The sequence below is a fragment of the Bos indicus genome, chromosome X, assembly GCF_029378745.1.
Source record: "Bos indicus isolate NIAB-ARS_2022 breed Sahiwal x Tharparkar chromosome X, NIAB-ARS_B.indTharparkar_mat_pri_1.0, whole genome shotgun sequence".
In the NCBI taxonomy this organism is placed as follows: Eukaryota; Metazoa; Chordata; class Mammalia; order Artiodactyla; family Bovidae; genus Bos; species Bos indicus.
The window spans coordinates 23531667-23548499 of NC_091789.1; the positions used below are offsets into that span (position 1 = coordinate 23531667).

Consider the following 16833-nt stretch of genomic DNA (forward strand, 5'->3'; position numbering starts at 1 on the left):
GCCTGGTGATCTCTAGCCCATGGGGTCCCAAGAGTCAGACACAACTGAGTGACTAAACCACCACAAGGAAGTGATGCTAGATGGACACTTGGAAAATGTGTTTCTTTGTGGGAGAGACTGTGGCTCAAAAAGACATTTATTTTCTATAGGTGAGCATAACACCGAGAAGCCAGAACCTACAGAGCAAAAGCGAAATGTGATCCGTGCTATTCCTTACCACAGCTACAACGCATCTATTAATAAGTACAGCCACGACATTGCCCTCCTGGAGCTGGATGAACCCTTAGAGCTAAATAGCTATGTAACCCCTATTTGCATTGCTGACAGGGACTACACGAACATCTTCCTTAAATTTGGTTATGGTTATGTGAGTGGCTGGGGCAAAGTCTTCAACAGAGGGAGGTCAGCCTCAATTCTCCAGTACCTGAAAGTTCCACTTGTTGACCGAGCCACGTGTCTTCGATCCACAAAGTTCAGCATCTACAGTCACATGTTCTGTGCTGGCTACCATGAGGGAGGTAAAGATTCATGCCAAGGAGACAGTGGGGGACCCCATGTTACCGAAGTGGAAGGTACCAGTTTCTTAACTGGAATTATTAGCTGGGGTGAAGAGTGTGCAATGAAAGGAAAATATGGCATATATACCAAGGTGTCCCGGTATGTCAACTGGATTAAGGAAAAAACAAAGCTCACATAAAGAAAAATGTATTTCCAAGGCTGACATATTTGGAATTGAACATGGACAAGGTCCTTTACTAACTAATCACTTTCCCATCTCTTTAGATTTGAGTGTATACCTTCTATGAATATTCCTTTTTCTCTTTATGGGGAGAAGTCTAGCTAGACTTCATATTTTACTAGAATAAGTAGATAAGAAAATGTAATCACTAGAGAAACATACTGTGGTGGGAAATTGTGGCCATTCCTTCAGGTCCAGCCCTTGACCAAATTGTGAAGTTAAGTTCTTCATCCTGCCCATCAGGCATTGTAGTTCTCCAGCGGAGCAACTCACTGCTTCTCTGTCCTTAGCAGCATTCCACATGCCAGATCTTTCTAACATCCCCCCACCAAGTTAAAATTTATTGGATCTGTATCCAGGATACTTGGTCTAGTCCATCATAAGGCCAGCCCCACATTCATTCAGGAAGAACACAGGAGCAGCTGAGAGATTAAAAGTCATGGGAAACACTACTTCTTTTTCAATATCCTTATTCCTGCATCCTTTATCCTTTCCACCTCCTAATGCCCAAATCACTTTTTCTCTTTCTCTCCCCTTTTCCCTACATAGGCATTAAAGGAGGGAAAGGAAGCGTTGTACTGTTTTATTGCTGTGCACCTATCAAACCCAGACTTGCTCTCAGTTTGGTCTTGGGCAACCTTTTCATCACACAGAGATAAAGTAAGGTGCCTGATCTTGGAGGAAAAGTTCCTCTCAGACAGTCACATTATTAAAATAATACATAATGGAAGGAATGACCCATCAGAGTAGTTTCCTATGGACTTGTAATTGTGTTGTTATGGAGGTTTGACTAAACATGGTTCCATGAAGGCAAACGGGCATGTTATTATAACCAAGAAAACAGACATATAGCCAGGTGAGTTGACAGTCAGTTTGCAAGTAGAGCGAATAGTGTCTTCAAGAAAACTCATTGGTGTGTCTCCAGTGTTGTTCATGGCTAAGGAAGAAATTGCTCAGACCAGAAAACACGAGCATCATGCCTCCTCAACTGGCATATCGCTACAGTGGAGAGGGCTGCACCAGGCTTACAGACATGTATCGTTCCCATGAGCCAGCAAACTCCCTTTTGCTGGTTCCATGCTCACCAGACCACTTTTTTTTTTATTATTATAATTAGGCCTTCTATATTATATTCTCTAGAGGGTTATTGACCACCCGATATATCAATCAATCACATCAATATTTTGATCTATTAGACTATTTCCCTTTGTGAGTTAAATTGATGTTCTGATTCACACCTTGGCTTTTCATTAATTTGGTTGATGTGAATAATTTACCCTGCATGTGATTACATGCGAAACTACTGACAACACCATGTTTTGGACCACTTTGACCCAACCAATCTGCTGCTGCCCCTGCCCACATGTTACCCCCATCCAGGCCTCACACTTGCTGATTTATTTCAACTTACTCTCATTAATCCCTTTTTTCCTTGAGTTTTTAAAATACAAATATCAATAAATGTAGTTTTCAATTCCTCAAAAAGTGTTTTTTGTTGAATCATTCAAAGAAAGGGCTCCTAAATACTACATTTGGCAGGACACTCAAAAGAATGCATCCAAATGCCATATGACACAGCAGAGATTTGATGCTCTGTTGTCACGCAGCTTTCATGGGAGGCAGTGTGTGCTGTGTCCTGGTGAGGACAGTGGTCTGGATCCACACAGAACAGAATTGAGTCTAAATATTTGTGAATATGGCCTTGGATAAGTCATTCCACATTTTAAAAAGAGATTTTTATTTACTTGGCTGTGCCAGGTCTTAGTTGCAGCATGTCAAGTCTTACTCCCTGACCAGGGATCAAACCCATGTCTCCTGCATCGGGAGCACAGAGTCTTAGCCACTAGACCACCAGGGAAGTCCTAGTCACTCTACATTTTGTGCCTTGACTTCTGCATTATGTAATGATAGAGTTTGACAGGATGCTCTCCAAGGGCCCTTGTTGACCTTGTGATAGTCAGTGAGTTCACGTTCTTCCATTCTTTTAGTCAATAAATATTCAAGGAGTGATTACTGTATGCCAACCTCCAATAGTGTTTATTACATTTGAGTTCACATTTATATAGTTTGTGAGTTAACTAAAATAATGTATGTGAATTGCCTTGTTGTCTACTATGCAACTACACAATAGTTCCTCAGTAAATGTTAGCTAAATCTGAATCCATGTTTATCCCACAATAGGAATTACTCTTGTATTGAATATCAGAAGAGGCCAAACTTAAATAAAAATAATGCCTACCATTAAGGTTTCATGAACAAACAAAAGAAATCAATTTGGCTTATTGTTGGCTAAAGGAGAGAGGAGACACTGTGATTATCCACCTTAGGTTTCAGTAGGACACTGATTCATGTATGGAAACGTGTTACTTCACATTTGAAGGAAGCAAGGTCTGTAGCCCCAGCGCTCTGCGATCAGTGAAAGAGAGCCACTGGCCTTGTTGCCATGGAGACCACCCTTTACAAAGAGAGCAATGGGGACGTGGTCTTACACTTCCTGTGATTGGTCTTCCCTGTGGCAGAGGGAGGAGCTCCTGGGCCCACCAGTCTCGAGCCACAGTCTTTTATCCCCTGAGTTCAAAAATGACTGCATTCTTTAAGAGCCACCTGAGGCATGTTGCTGCCAGTAAACATTTGGGGCCTTTAAGCCCACCTAAGAGCTTTGGAGCCAGGCCCTCGCTAGATTCTACCTAGAGCATTTACAGTCGCCATATAAGAATGATTAATGCTTTCAAAATCGCTGTAGTTACTTAGTCTAAATGGGCTGAAACATGCTGCTGCAATATTGGAAGTGACAGGTTAAAATAGAACTCTTGCTGAGTGGAGAAAAGTGTGTTAATGTAGTGCAGTCATTTCAAGTTGCTGTTTAAGTATGATTGTTTTGGGTTCTTTTGAATATTAGTTGCTAAATGGTGACAGGAACAAAATGTCCAATTTTCTCTGCCAAGGGAGAAAGGTTTTCTCCTTTACTTTACTGAACTGTGACAGACCAGTTCACAAAATTGCTTAATTATAATTCTTAAACCACTTCTGAAAGCTGACAGTCCAATCTAAGAAAGTCGGAGCTGCAAGGGCCCTTAGACACCATCCAAATCACTCTGTCCATTTAACAGATGAGGAAATTGAGGCCAAGATAAGGCCAGACCCAGGTCTTCCACTTCACATGTGGAAGTACTTTCCACATGTGAAAAGCACATGGAAGTGCTTTCAATTAGAGCTTTGTCTGTGTTTTTAGGGCAGCGGGGGGCATTCTGCATTGGTGGAAACCCTTTCAGCAAACCTGGGACTGAACACTGCCTGAAATTCTTATTAGTGATGCTCTAATTGACAAACAAGTGACCAAATCAACAAGACCATCGGGCAGCAGGGAAGGCAAAGTGGCCGTCCAATAACAAACTGGAACCGCAGTCCTGGACTCAGGGTAGCACCTGTGGAGTGAACCTGCAGTGCTGGTGTCTGGCTTTTAGCCAAGCTGAGAGAACTGGGCCTACCAGGTGTGACATTTGACTTCCACAGCAAGTTGATCACTGTCATCTGGCACACAGTCATCCCGGAAACATTTCAGCTCGATTGATTGCAACCGTGTGGGGTAAAACATAGGCAGCACGCCAAGACAGCAGGCTACTGCAGAAGTTGTTGTTTGAAAGCTGAAGGAAGGCTTCAAAAGCCAGCCGAAGCTGGGGTGCTAACAATGCCATACAGTCCTGGGTGACAAGGGAAACAGACTTCAGCAGCTGACAGGCCTGTCTGAGCAAAGCACTCAGGGCTCTTTTTGAATCTGAGGCTGATGCCATTTAGAAATCTCAGGATTAAAAAAAGAATGTTAGGGTCAGTGGATTAATACAAAATAAAAACTGGGGGTGGGGGGTGGGGGATCTCATGGTTAAAGCCACAAAAATCATGTTCTGGAAACTATGGAGACTGCTGAAGTTACAGCAGGCAAAAAACTTGGCCTGGGACCCCTGTCCTTTCCAACCAAGCCAAGTATCCAGATTACTCATTTTCTCAAAGAGTACTTTCAAGGTAGACTGTTTCCACTGTGTCTGTGGGGTTATGGCTTGCCTAGAGATTTCCAGTTAATTTCAGCCTCTAGTAGGGATAAGGTTATCAGAAGGGAAAAACAGCAGGCAGAAACTTTGTTATAGATAAAGAGGCAATTACTTCTAGAACAGAGCTGAGGACCTGTCACAGAATGAAAGTAATATTTTGAACTCCTGGCCAGATCATTTCACCCTGGTAGGAGACTGACCTCTTTTTCCCCCCATCCTGATCCCTACCCTGTCCCAGAGAGTTACCTCTTGGTTAGAGAAGGATGGAAATAGGTACAGGGATATTCCTGATTCCAAGGACTTCTTTTCAAAACGTTGCTTCTTCGCAATGTTAAATATGAGATCCTAATCTATAAAAACTTGCTGATGCTTCCAGCATGCTGTCGTAGATAGCTTCTGCAAATCAATAATCATGTAGTGGCTCAGGTGTTGACCTCATAAAGCTAAAAGGGTCCCAGGATTTACACATGACATGCTTTAGTGAAGATCTGTATATAAAAATCTGTTTTCCTCTTGGAATATATGACAAAAATAAGCATGCATTTTCACGATATTAAAACTCAGCTCGAAAGTAAGTAGCCAAATTAAGAATACACTAGGTCTCTGAGAAACAGCACATTGTCACTTCAGTCATGTCCAACTCTACAACCCTATGGACTGCCCATGGGGATTCTCCAGGCAAGAATACTGAAGTGGGTTGCCATGCCCTTCTCCAGGGGATCTTCCTGACGTAGGGATCGAAGTCCTATCTCTTGTCTCCTGCATTGGCAGGCGGGTTCTTGACCACTAGCGCTATCTGGGAAGCCCCGAGAAACTCAGTGCATGCTTGTTAAATTAATGAACCAATGGATAAATGAAATGGCAGAAAAACAACCTATTACTGACCACATCAAAGCAAAACACAGTCATCTAGGGTAAGAATGAGAAATTCACCCTGAACACAGGGAATATGCCATAGAAAAAGAGACAGATAAATAGAATGCCTACATTCATGTCCTTCCAAGGATTATGAGAGGCGGTATCATTACTTTCTAGGAAATGTAAAACAGATTAGCCTTAGGCCCGTGGTTATAGTCTTGAGCTCCTTGAGCACATGTGTCAGTGTTTCCCAGGGGTAGATACTTCAGAGTGGAATTGCTAAGCTATACAGCATTTACTTCAACTTTATTTGGTATTAGCAAACTGTTCATCAAAGGGTTGTACCAATTTATGTGCCAGTAACATCATGTAGGAGTTCTTGTTTCACATCCTTTCCAACACTTGGTATTTTGAGGAACACAAGCAGATTTTAAAGCTACAAATTCTCATATGTAAAATGGCTGTTTTGCATTGAATTCAGGTATTTTGAAACTAGCTCTAAATCTATAAGTGTAGCTTTGTCTTCCCCAAGGTCAGTAAAGAGACCACTTTAGCTTCTAATATTAGATTCCAAAACATCCACTAGGATTTTTCCAAGTCATTTTTGTTATGGTTGAGAAGTTAAAGTTCACTTATTTTATTTGTTCTTGTAGCTTGCCATGTAAAAGAGCACATTCACTATCAAACTGAGATAAAAAAAATATTCACTAAGATAATTCTCAGCACATCACGTTCTTTTCATGCTTCAGATCTTTCTGATTTTCACTCTACCCTGCTCCTCTTTTCTATTATGATGTTTTAATTTATTCTCCAGCCTGAGTTTTGTTTGTTTGGTTATATTGGGAGTAACTGAGTTAGTGAGTCTATCTCATGAATACTTAGACGAAACGTATCTTTGAAGCAGTGTACATTTTATTTGCTTTGGGCTTAAGGAAAGTTTCATTTACCTTTTTCACAAAGTCCAGCTTCATGGGCTGTTCTCAATACACATTATTAGTCCTATTTTGTATACATTTACTTCAGAATTTAATGGTGAATTCACATATGTGAAATGAGGTGATCAACGATTAAAAGGTAGCCTCTCATCAAGTACAAGGGAAAACTTTTAAAATTTTTAAATTAATTTTTACTGGAGTATACTTGCCTTACAATGTTGTTAGTAAGCAAAGTGAATCAGTTATACATATGCATATATCCTCTTTTTAAGATTCTATTCCCATATAGCTCATATAGGCCATTAAAGAGTATTGAGTAGAGTTCCCTGTGCTATACAGCAGGTTCTTATTAGTTACTTATTTTACACATAATTAGTGTATATATATGTCAATCTCTATCTCCCAGTTTATCCCATTCCCCCCTTTCACCCTTGGTAACCCTAAGTTTGCTCTCTACATCTGTGACTCTATTAAAGGAAAATTTTAGACTTGAGTTATGTCTTGAGCTTTAACATAGAAAATACATTTTGAACTAAAGAGAATTTAAAAAAAAATCCAATTGTCACTTCTATTAATTTCCTTTTGAATGATATTAAGGGTTTAGTTTTATCTGTAACATTGGTTGGTTGGTTTGCTTGCTGTCCTTGAGCAGACCCCATAAGACCAACTACAAACTGATCATCCCAAATCAACAAAGGGTAAGTGTACTGAAATGTAATAAAAATGACTTGTTTTGACAATTAATTGCTTGAGACTTGATTCACTGAGCACTCTGGAGTCTACTGCTCCTAAGGGAAGACCATTCCTGTGTTCTAATACCTACTAATAACAAGCATTTTTCTCAGAGAAAGTCTGTTAAGTGAAACTGGATTGATTTCTGACTAAACCTCAAACAAAATCACTGACCTAATTTCTCTTCAAGTGGAGCATTTCTCATACTCTCTTATACTTTCAAAAATATACTCTTAAATTTTCTCTCTTCTGAAGAGAATACCATAGCCTAGAAGTTGGGAAGTCTTTTATAACAACTACATACTGTATATTGTGAGATTCATATGTAACTGTGGAAATGTCAACAATAATATTGGGTTGGCCATAAAGTTCGTTCAAGTTTTTCCTTAAGTTCTTACAGAAAAATTTGAACAAACTTTCTGGTCAGCCCAATACTTATTCCTCAGCCAATGCATAAATAAAAACTTGAACACACATTTTAATTTTCAGGGAGTTCTTGAAGATGAATTACATGTTTGATTAAGCAGTTCACTGCTGGTGCTTCCTCAAAAAAGCTAAAAACAAATTTAAAGGCCAAAAGAAATAGCTGAATATGTGATGGGATAGTCATTAAAACAACTAAAACAACCCAACCAAACCAATGTGATAGGTTTTGATTCTCTTTCTATATTAATGCATAAGTTCTAACTCCCTAATGGGCTGTGGAAAAGATTAAGTCTAGCAAACCCAGCTAAGAGCCCTTTGCAAAATCAACAGTTCATAAAACAACTGTGGGTATCTAGATGCTTTCCAGCTTTCCTTGGTCTTCATCAAATGGAAGCAGATTTTTTTCAGTGTGTGGAAATACCCTCTCACAACTATGGCTATCTAACCCCTGAAACCTCATGTACTGCCATCCTACAGATCTGGGTAAAGAAACTTTTTGAGCAAAATATTTTACCCTAGGTCTGGTTAGATGTCTCTGTTTCTCTCAGAGAAGCAAGGCTACAAGTAAACATGCTTTTACAACTTTCCTAGCACTATGTATTAAACTGTCTCTCATTTCCCCACATGCAATGCTACATCCATCAATACAGCAAATAACATACATATAAGACTCTGTTTCTGGGTTTTCTTTGTTGTATGGTATTTTGTCTATCATTGAGCTCATTTTCTTTATTTATTACAACGTTATGACAAAAGTGAAGGTAAGCAAGTAACTCAAAATAATTATGGTGTCTTTAGTGTATCACCTATAAATGAAAGGAAAGGAGTTTTCTATTCTCTGACAAATCATACCAATGTTTTCTTAGGTCACTCCCTCCAGGCAATAGAAATTAAAAAATAAATAAACAAATGGGACCTATCAAACTTATCAGCTTTTGTGAAGCAAAGAAAACCATAAACAAAATGGTGACAACCTATAGAATGGGAGAAAATATTTGCAAACGATGCAACAGACAAGGGCTTAATTTCCAGCATATACAAACAGCTCACACAACTCAACAATAACAACAACCAGAAAAACTCAATTCAAAAATGGGCAGAAGACCCAAATAGACATTTCCCCAAAGAAGAAATATAGATGGCCAACAGGCACATAAAAAGATGTTCAATATCACTAATTATTAGACAAATGCAAATCAAAACTACAATGAGGTACCACCAGTCAGAAGGGCAATCATAGAAAGTCTACAAATAACAAATGCTGGGGAGGGTGTGGAGAAAAAGAAACCCTCCTATACTGTAGGTGGGAACATAAGTTGGCACAGCCACTGTGAAAAGCAGTATGGAGGTTCCTCAGAAAACTAAAAATAGGTTAGCATATGACCCAGCAATCCCACTCCTGGGCACATATCAGGACAAAACCATAATTCAAAAACATACATGCACCTCTATGTTCATAGCAGCACTATTCACAACAGCCAAGACGTGGAAACAACCTAAATGTCCATTGACAGATGACTGGATAAAGAAGATGTGGTACATATAGGCAATGGAATATTACTTAGCAATTAAAAAGAGTGAAATAATGCTATTTGCAGCAACATGGACGCAACTAGAGATTATCACACTAAGTGAAGTCAAAAAGAGAAAGACAAATACCACGTGACATCACTTGTATGTTGAATCTAAAATATGACACAAATGAACCTATCTATGAAACAGAAACAGAATAATGGATTAGAGAAGAGACTGGGGGTGCCAAGCAGGGAGGGACTTGGGGGAGGGACTGAGTGCAAGGTTGGGGTTAGCAGATGTAAGCTTTTATATATAGAATGGATAAACAAGGTTCTGCTGTATAGCACAGAGAACTGTATTCAATATCTTAAGATAAACCATAATGGAAAAAAATATATATGTGTGTGTGTATATAACTGAATTACTTTGTTGTACAGCAGTAATTAACACAATATTGTAAGTCAACTATACTTCAATTTAAAAAAAAAAGAAAGGAAAAGCTTTTTCAATGATATTAAATGAAAAAAATATACGAGTTTAAGGTTGGATATTTTTAATGTGGAATTAATGCAAGTACATTAACATTTTTAGTATATTTATAATGTAATTAAAATTCAAAGACTTAAAGGGAAATTGCTGCTATGTTTCATAGTAACACACATAAGTCCAATAAAATCAATACAGTGCAGTTACATATACAAATACATGTACAAATATAGCATTCATTGTCCAGTGATTAAAACATTAAAAGGCTATACTGTATGTTTGAATCTATAGAACTCAGTATTTTCTTAAATGATTAAAATCCTTATTTTAATACCACGAAAATTAAATGTTTTGTGCAGAGGGGCACCATTATTCGAAGGTTTTCACTCCTAACTCTATCTTCTAGCCACAGGATCAGCAAACAAAGTAAGTGTATTTTAATATTTTGTTGTTGTTTCAGGAGCATTAATCAAGTGAAATATCAAACATATGGACAGTTTCATGAGTTAGTTATAAATCAGCCATCACAAATTCTAGCAATTGGACATTAGAAGATTTATAATTTACAGGTGCCTTTGAATAAAATACAATTGGTTTGTCATATAAATGGTTACATCAAATGATACCATTGAAACAAACTATGATTTGACATAATACACAAAACTACTTTAAAAGATAAATAATTTGTGTATTATATAGTTGTGTTATTTTTTGTAAAACCAGTCATCAAAAACCATGCACCTAATATGCCAACTTGATAGTAAAACTCACGATCCATGATTCAAAAGGCAGCAATTTCAAACCACTGACTTCAGTGGCCCATAATACAAAATACTCCAAGCCTAAGTTCAACATTGCATGCAACAACTGAGCCTCTGCTTTAAAACAAGTGATCTTACCGTTTACATATTTAAAAGGACATCCATACATATACATATACTATTAAAGAAAAGGCACACAAAGAAATACAATATAACTTATGAAACCCTGCACTAGAATAGATTTTTCTAAAAAATTCAAAAGCAAGTAAAGACACTGGAAAGCAGAGCTTTGTTACAAGAACACCTCTTGTGCAAATACTAATATTTAACTTAAAGCTGTGATGTATTCTAAATTTCAATGCATAATATGTAAACTTCCACATCCTAATTGCAGGATTTTTAGCTTTGGGCCTTTCAAAGACAGCTCTGACAACCCTAAATACCAGTCTAAGTGCAAAAGAGGTCCTTCAGAACATATCCCTTTGGTATAATAAAGTCACAAAGATAATGAAATTAAATAATAAACTATCAATTACCAAAGGGGTTTAAAATCTCTGATTATCTCTCATCTCTCTTTGGATTTTTATTTTGTTACTGAAAAGTTACCCCCCCAATTTTTGCCTGTAAATGTTCAGAATAATTGATAATGTGGTTTTCAGATGGAAATCTGAATACATGCCATGAAAAACCCTACTTGGAAACAAAATAACACTGCACTTTTCACCTGAGGGGATGGAGGGTGTGAAGATGGCTTCTTGCAAGACTGACACAAACTGTGAACGACAAAGTCCACCTCAGTCCCGAGGAAATTCTGTGAATGTCATTGGCAGCATAGGATCATCTGACTCTTGTACTGTTTATCTGTTAACACTGAACTAGAGCTATAATCTAGTTCACCCTCCAAAGGAAACCTTATTTTTTAAAGTCTATTCATTCTCCTTTAATTCAAGGGGAACTTAGTTTCCTTGTTACTCAGAGCAGCATCTACAAAATAATGAAGAATGATGTTAATACTCCAGTGACTTTTAAGGCCAAAATGTTGCCCGTGCTATGACTTCTAACACTAAATGTGAGGATTCAAAAGGTCCATCCTAATTTCAAAGGTGATGTCTTTTGGATGTTTATTTTAATATGAAAGTTGTTATTCTGTTACATAATGGTTTATAAAAAGCATCTATTTTACGAACAGCGTAACTTCACTGCTGCTGCTACTGCTGCTAAGTCGCTTCAGTCGTGTCCGACTCTGTGCGACCCATAGACGGCAGCCCACCAGGCTTCCCGTTCCTGGGATTCTCCAGGCAAGAACACTGGAGTGGGTTGCCATTTAAGCAAAATAAATACAATTCACATCACATACAACCAGATTTCACAAATATTGTATGAATTATGCTGTGTACATACAGATGAAACATGTTAAGCACATAATTCACAGAAATACTTTTACAGTCCATTTGCCAGAATACAAATAAAATAATATATATTTTGAAACCTAAGTGCTGTTGACAGTTGCATATGTGGTCAATTTTCATTTCCTAATCCATTAACTGACACATAATACAATCTATTTTTGGAGGCCACATTATACTATTTTGTCCTATGCAATGTAATATGAGGATAGATCTCAATCAGGACCACATGATATTATAGCATTCAACCAAAATCTACCAATAAGTATTAATTTTTGTTAATTCGATCTGTCATAAATACATGTTACTTGAAAGAAATGTATATTTTTAAAACATCTAAAGTCAGAACTTGCTAGAGAACAGGGACACATGGAACCATGTCACCTTATCTAGTAGCATGTCACACTAAGAGAGTAATGCATGCTTTAAATGCAGATGATATACCAATCCATTACATGTAACTCTCCCAATGACACTGCAAGAAAGAAAAGGATAGTGAAAAGTGTACTGATGGTAGAAAGTAGAAAATACAAATGGAAAGAATAGTGTGATTTTTTCCCCCAAATAAAGTGTACGTACATCAACAAATGTATGGTAAGCCCTTTATTGCCTGAAAAATAAGCACAGGCTTGAAGTAGATTTAAGTTGTTTTGTCATGTACTTTTCAAAGAATGGTAATATGCCCTAAATCTACTGTGATTAGTTACAGTAATGGAATCATTTCAAATTAAAACTAATCAAATATGTAATTGTACATGTCCTGCATTACAGTTAGCTAAAATTGAATGTAATTAACTTTGTCCTGAATTAAGTTTGAGGACATCTGGCTCTATATTTAAATGATGATGATAAAAGTTATGGAAAATCTACTGAGTGTTCCTAATGTTGAATAGAAATGCTAATATTATATGGAAGTTAGATGAATGCACTTGGTGTTTTCAATTTTGAATTTTGGAGACCTGAGTACAAGAGAAGCCATTATTTTCTAGTATATACACTGCACTGTTATTTCATAGTTTTATTGGCTTTTAAAATATGCTTCGTTAAAAATGATTTATATATGTTAATTTACACAGTTCTTTGAGCATGTATTTTAAGTAATTCATGTGTTTCTTTTCTCTCTGTCTCTCATTACTGACTTAAATAAGCACAAAGCAGTTGGCAGAAAGATGGTCTTATTTATTTTCGAACTTAAGTCTTTAATGTGTAAGATGGAATCAGTTAATTTGGGGGGAAAATATGATTCATTACAACTATTTGGCTTTTGAAAGTGTGCAAAATGTCACTATCTCGGATTTTACCTTATTTCAATACATACACATTTTTAAAGGGTAAAGTGCTCAATTCAGCATGTGCAATGTTTCTTTGTCTGATACTGTTCCTTTATGGTTAGCACTGTATCTGTCCTGTATAATACAAGAAAGAAATGGTTAACTGCTCACAGGCATGAATGCTTAGAAGCTTTATGTTTCTAGCTTTTATGTTTAGGTCTATGATGCCCACTCAAATTAATTTTTGTGTGTGGAGTGAGGTGTAGGGATGGAGCTTCATTTTTTCATGTGGATACCCTGCACCATTTGCTAAAACAACCTTCCTTTCCCCATTCAGCTGACACTTTGATTAAACACTGCATGTGTGCTCAGTTACTCAGTTGTGTCCAACTCTTTTGTGACCTCATGGACTGGAGCCCGCCAGGCTCCTCTGTCCATGGAATTTTCCAGGCAAGAATACTGGAGTGGGTTGCCATACCCTTCTCCAGGGGATCTTCCCAACCCAGGGATCAAACCTCTGTTTCCTGCATTGGCAGGCAGATTCTTTACCGCTGCATCACGTGGGAAGCCCATTAACCAGTTATATATTAATATATGTGGGTCTATTTCTCAATTCCATTTTTCAATACGTAAGCCAATACCCACTGGAGAAGGCAATGGCACCCCACTCCAGTACTCTTGCCTGGAAAATCCCATGGATGGAGGAGCCTGGTAGGCTGCAATCCATGGGGTCGCTAGGAGTCAGACATGACTGAGTGACTTCACTTTCACTTTTCACTTTCATGCATTGGAGAAGGAAATGGCAACCCACTCCAGTGTTCTTGCCTGGAGAATCCCAGGGACAGGGGAGCCTGGTGGGCTGCCATCCATGGGGTCACACAGAGTTAGACACGACTGAAGTGACAGCAGCAGCAGCAGCAAGCCAATACCCACTGTATTCACTACTGTAGCCTTTTAGTAGGTTTTGAAATCAGATATGTAAATCCTCAAGATTTTTGAGATTCTTCTGTTCTAGGTTTGTTTTTTTTTTTGCCATCCATTTTATAATAAACCTGTCTTATTTTTTATTCAAAAGGGCTTGCTAAAATTTTGATTGAATTATCTGTCAATTTGGGGACAATGGATTTCTTAACAATAACATTTCCAATCTTCCAACATGGTATATCTCTCCTTCCAGTAGGTCATCTTAAATATATCCCAGCAATTATCTGTTCATCTGAATATAGAAGCCTTGGACATTTGTTAGATTTATTCCTGTTTATTTTATGCTTTATATAATCACTAATGGTATCTTTATTTCTTTTTTTCAATTCTTTGTTACTAGGATACAGAATTACAATTTACTTTTGTATAATGGTTTTGTATACCATTGCCTTATAGAATTCACTTATTACTTCTAGTAGAGTCATTTTGTGTATAGATTTCCAATGGTTTTGGACATAACAAGATCTGCTAAACATGAGAACATTGTCTCTTTTCTTTTGTTTCTTATCTCTTTAGCTTGAATTATGGCACCGACTAACACTCCCAGTATACGGTTAAATAGAAATGGTGAGAATGAATATCCTTGGCTTATTCCCAATCTTAAGGGGAAAAGCTTCCAATATTTTAGCATTAAGTATGAGGTTAACTGTGGTTTTTTACAAGCACACATTTTCCCCTTTATCCCTATCATAGTCAGAGTTGTTATCATGAATGTGTATGGAGTTTTGTCAAGTGGTTTTCTGTATCTACTGAAATGATTACATAATTTCCCCCTTTATTATGTTAATATGGCAAATTATACTGACTTTTTAAGTGTGTAATACAAGTACTTAAACCTATACAATTCCCTACATTTCCCTCCCTCTTGAGCTGTATCCCTGAATTTTGATATGTCACATTTCATTTTCATTCATAATTACTGTGGTGATTTCCTCTTTGTCCCATGTGTTGTTTACATGTGTATTATTTAATATCCAAATATTTAGGGATTATCTATTTCTAGCATAATATCTTTTGAGACTGTATGATTCTGATCTTCTGAAATTTATTGAGATTTCTTTCATGATCTAATGTATGATCTATCTTGGTGAATGTTCCATGTATACTTAAAAATAATAGTATATTCTACAGTTGTTGGGTATAGATTTTGAATAAATGCCAATTGGGTCAGGTTGTTGGTCTAGCAACTTCTTCTGATTACTAATTATCTATATAATTCAGCAATTCAATAATTATCAAAAAACCTTTGAAAGGTGGCCCAGATTGAGAGAACCAAAAACAAACAAAAAAACAAGAAGAGATTCCATTTTGGGGATTCCCATGTGACCCAATATTTATAGTGAATCCTATCACACTTAGGTTTTGTTTCACGCCATAAATGAAATTTGGAATCAAATTAGTTACTCCTGGCCTGTTAGATTCATTTAAACACAAGATAATATCACCTAGAATTCAAATACAAGTCCAAAACTAGGAATGCAAAGAAATATGTACATATAATAATAATCTTGTTCACAAACAAGTCTGGGTTTTTTGTGCTGCCTTTGTATAAATAGCTGAGTATCAGGTAAAAATGTTATAAGAATATTGGTTTGTATACAGAAATTTCAAGTGCTAATGGTTGTTAACCAATGGTTTTTAAACATTAACTAATGGTTAATAGAAAGGAACATTCTCCTTGCTTCATAATATCTTCACACATTAACTCGGGCACAAAACAGAGTGTGTTTGTGTATGTGTGTTCATGAATACACAAGTGCAGTAGAAACCTACCATAAGGAAAGAATATGCTCTTAAAACTGAGTAAAAACATACTGGTAAAGCATTCTTGGATAGTAAGGCTGGATCCTTAAAAGTATATCATCAATATTTAGTTCTGAAGGATCTCTTACAAGGCAGCACTATATATGAACTTTCCTTTCAAACCTATCAATTTTGTAGGGAAAAGTTCGACATGTTTAAAACATCTCTATTCATTAATTTAAAACTATTAAAAGAAAATTATTAATAAGTCAACTTGCAGCTTATTTCAAAGAGCAGAGAGGTTCTTATCCTATGCCAATTACACTTGGTGGAGCTGTAACATTTTTAGGCTTTAAACAAATAGCATACAATCCAGTTCATATTATACCTGTACCTTTGGCATTCCGAAACCTATAGTCACCGATTAAAATCTGCAAACTGTTCCCTGGAATCAGACCTTCTTTTCTTCTGTTTAGATTTTTCACCAACCTAAATAATAAGTGAATTAGTAGCCAATAATGGTAGTAGAAGGTAATAAAATTGACATATACAATGCATTGAAGCTCAAATTTTCACAAAACTATTGCATGTATTCAAAGACCTTCATGACACTATGCTTGAGTCCTTTGAGTAATCTACATAGGACTTAGATTACTAACAAAAGAGGCTATTACATTACTGATCCATCATTAATTCACTCTCATGTGTACACTCTTCCACCTTTAGGGTCAGAGTACACAGTCAATGTAGCATTTCAGTTAAAGTTATTGATACAATGAAGGCAAAATTATTTTATATAAAATTTCCAAAAGCTTTATGGAAGTTTCATTCAGTCTTCTCCCAAACAATATTTCCTTCTTGCTTTGGGTTCTCTGTAATTAAACAGTATATTTGGCAGAAGCATCTTTTCAATGAGTGCTATATAAAGTCC

The 16833-nt window shown here is 37.0% G+C and overlaps 2 protein-coding genes across 8 annotated transcripts in view; one reads left to right on the forward strand and one right to left on the reverse strand.

Annotated features, from left to right (window-relative positions):
• F9 (coagulation factor IX) overlaps window positions 1-2224 on the forward strand; it is a 33994-nt gene extending 31770 nt beyond the window's left edge. Inside the window, exon 8 of the mRNA XM_019956229.2 lies at window positions 150-2224. Coding sequence (XP_019811788.1) covers window positions 150-697 — 548 coding nt within the window. The 3' untranslated portion in view covers window positions 698-2224. The remainder of the gene's footprint in view (window positions 1-149) is intronic.
• A 7563-nt stretch (window positions 2225-9787) lies between these two features.
• MCF2 (MCF.2 cell line derived transforming sequence) overlaps window positions 9788-16833 on the reverse strand; it is a 125404-nt gene continuing 118358 nt past the window's right edge. For 6 of the 7 annotated variants that reach the window (XM_070784608.1, XM_070784606.1, XM_070784605.1 and 3 more), the window contains 2 exons: window positions 16297-16391; window positions 9788-11482 (listed from right to left, as the gene is read on the reverse strand). In XM_070784608.1, coding sequence (XP_070640709.1) covers window positions 11439-11482; window positions 16297-16391 — 139 coding nt within the window. In that variant the 3' untranslated portion in view covers window positions 9788-11438. Of the gene's footprint in view, window positions 11483-16296; window positions 16392-16833 lie in introns of those variants that run through there. The other variant, XM_070784607.1, reaches the window with a different exon arrangement.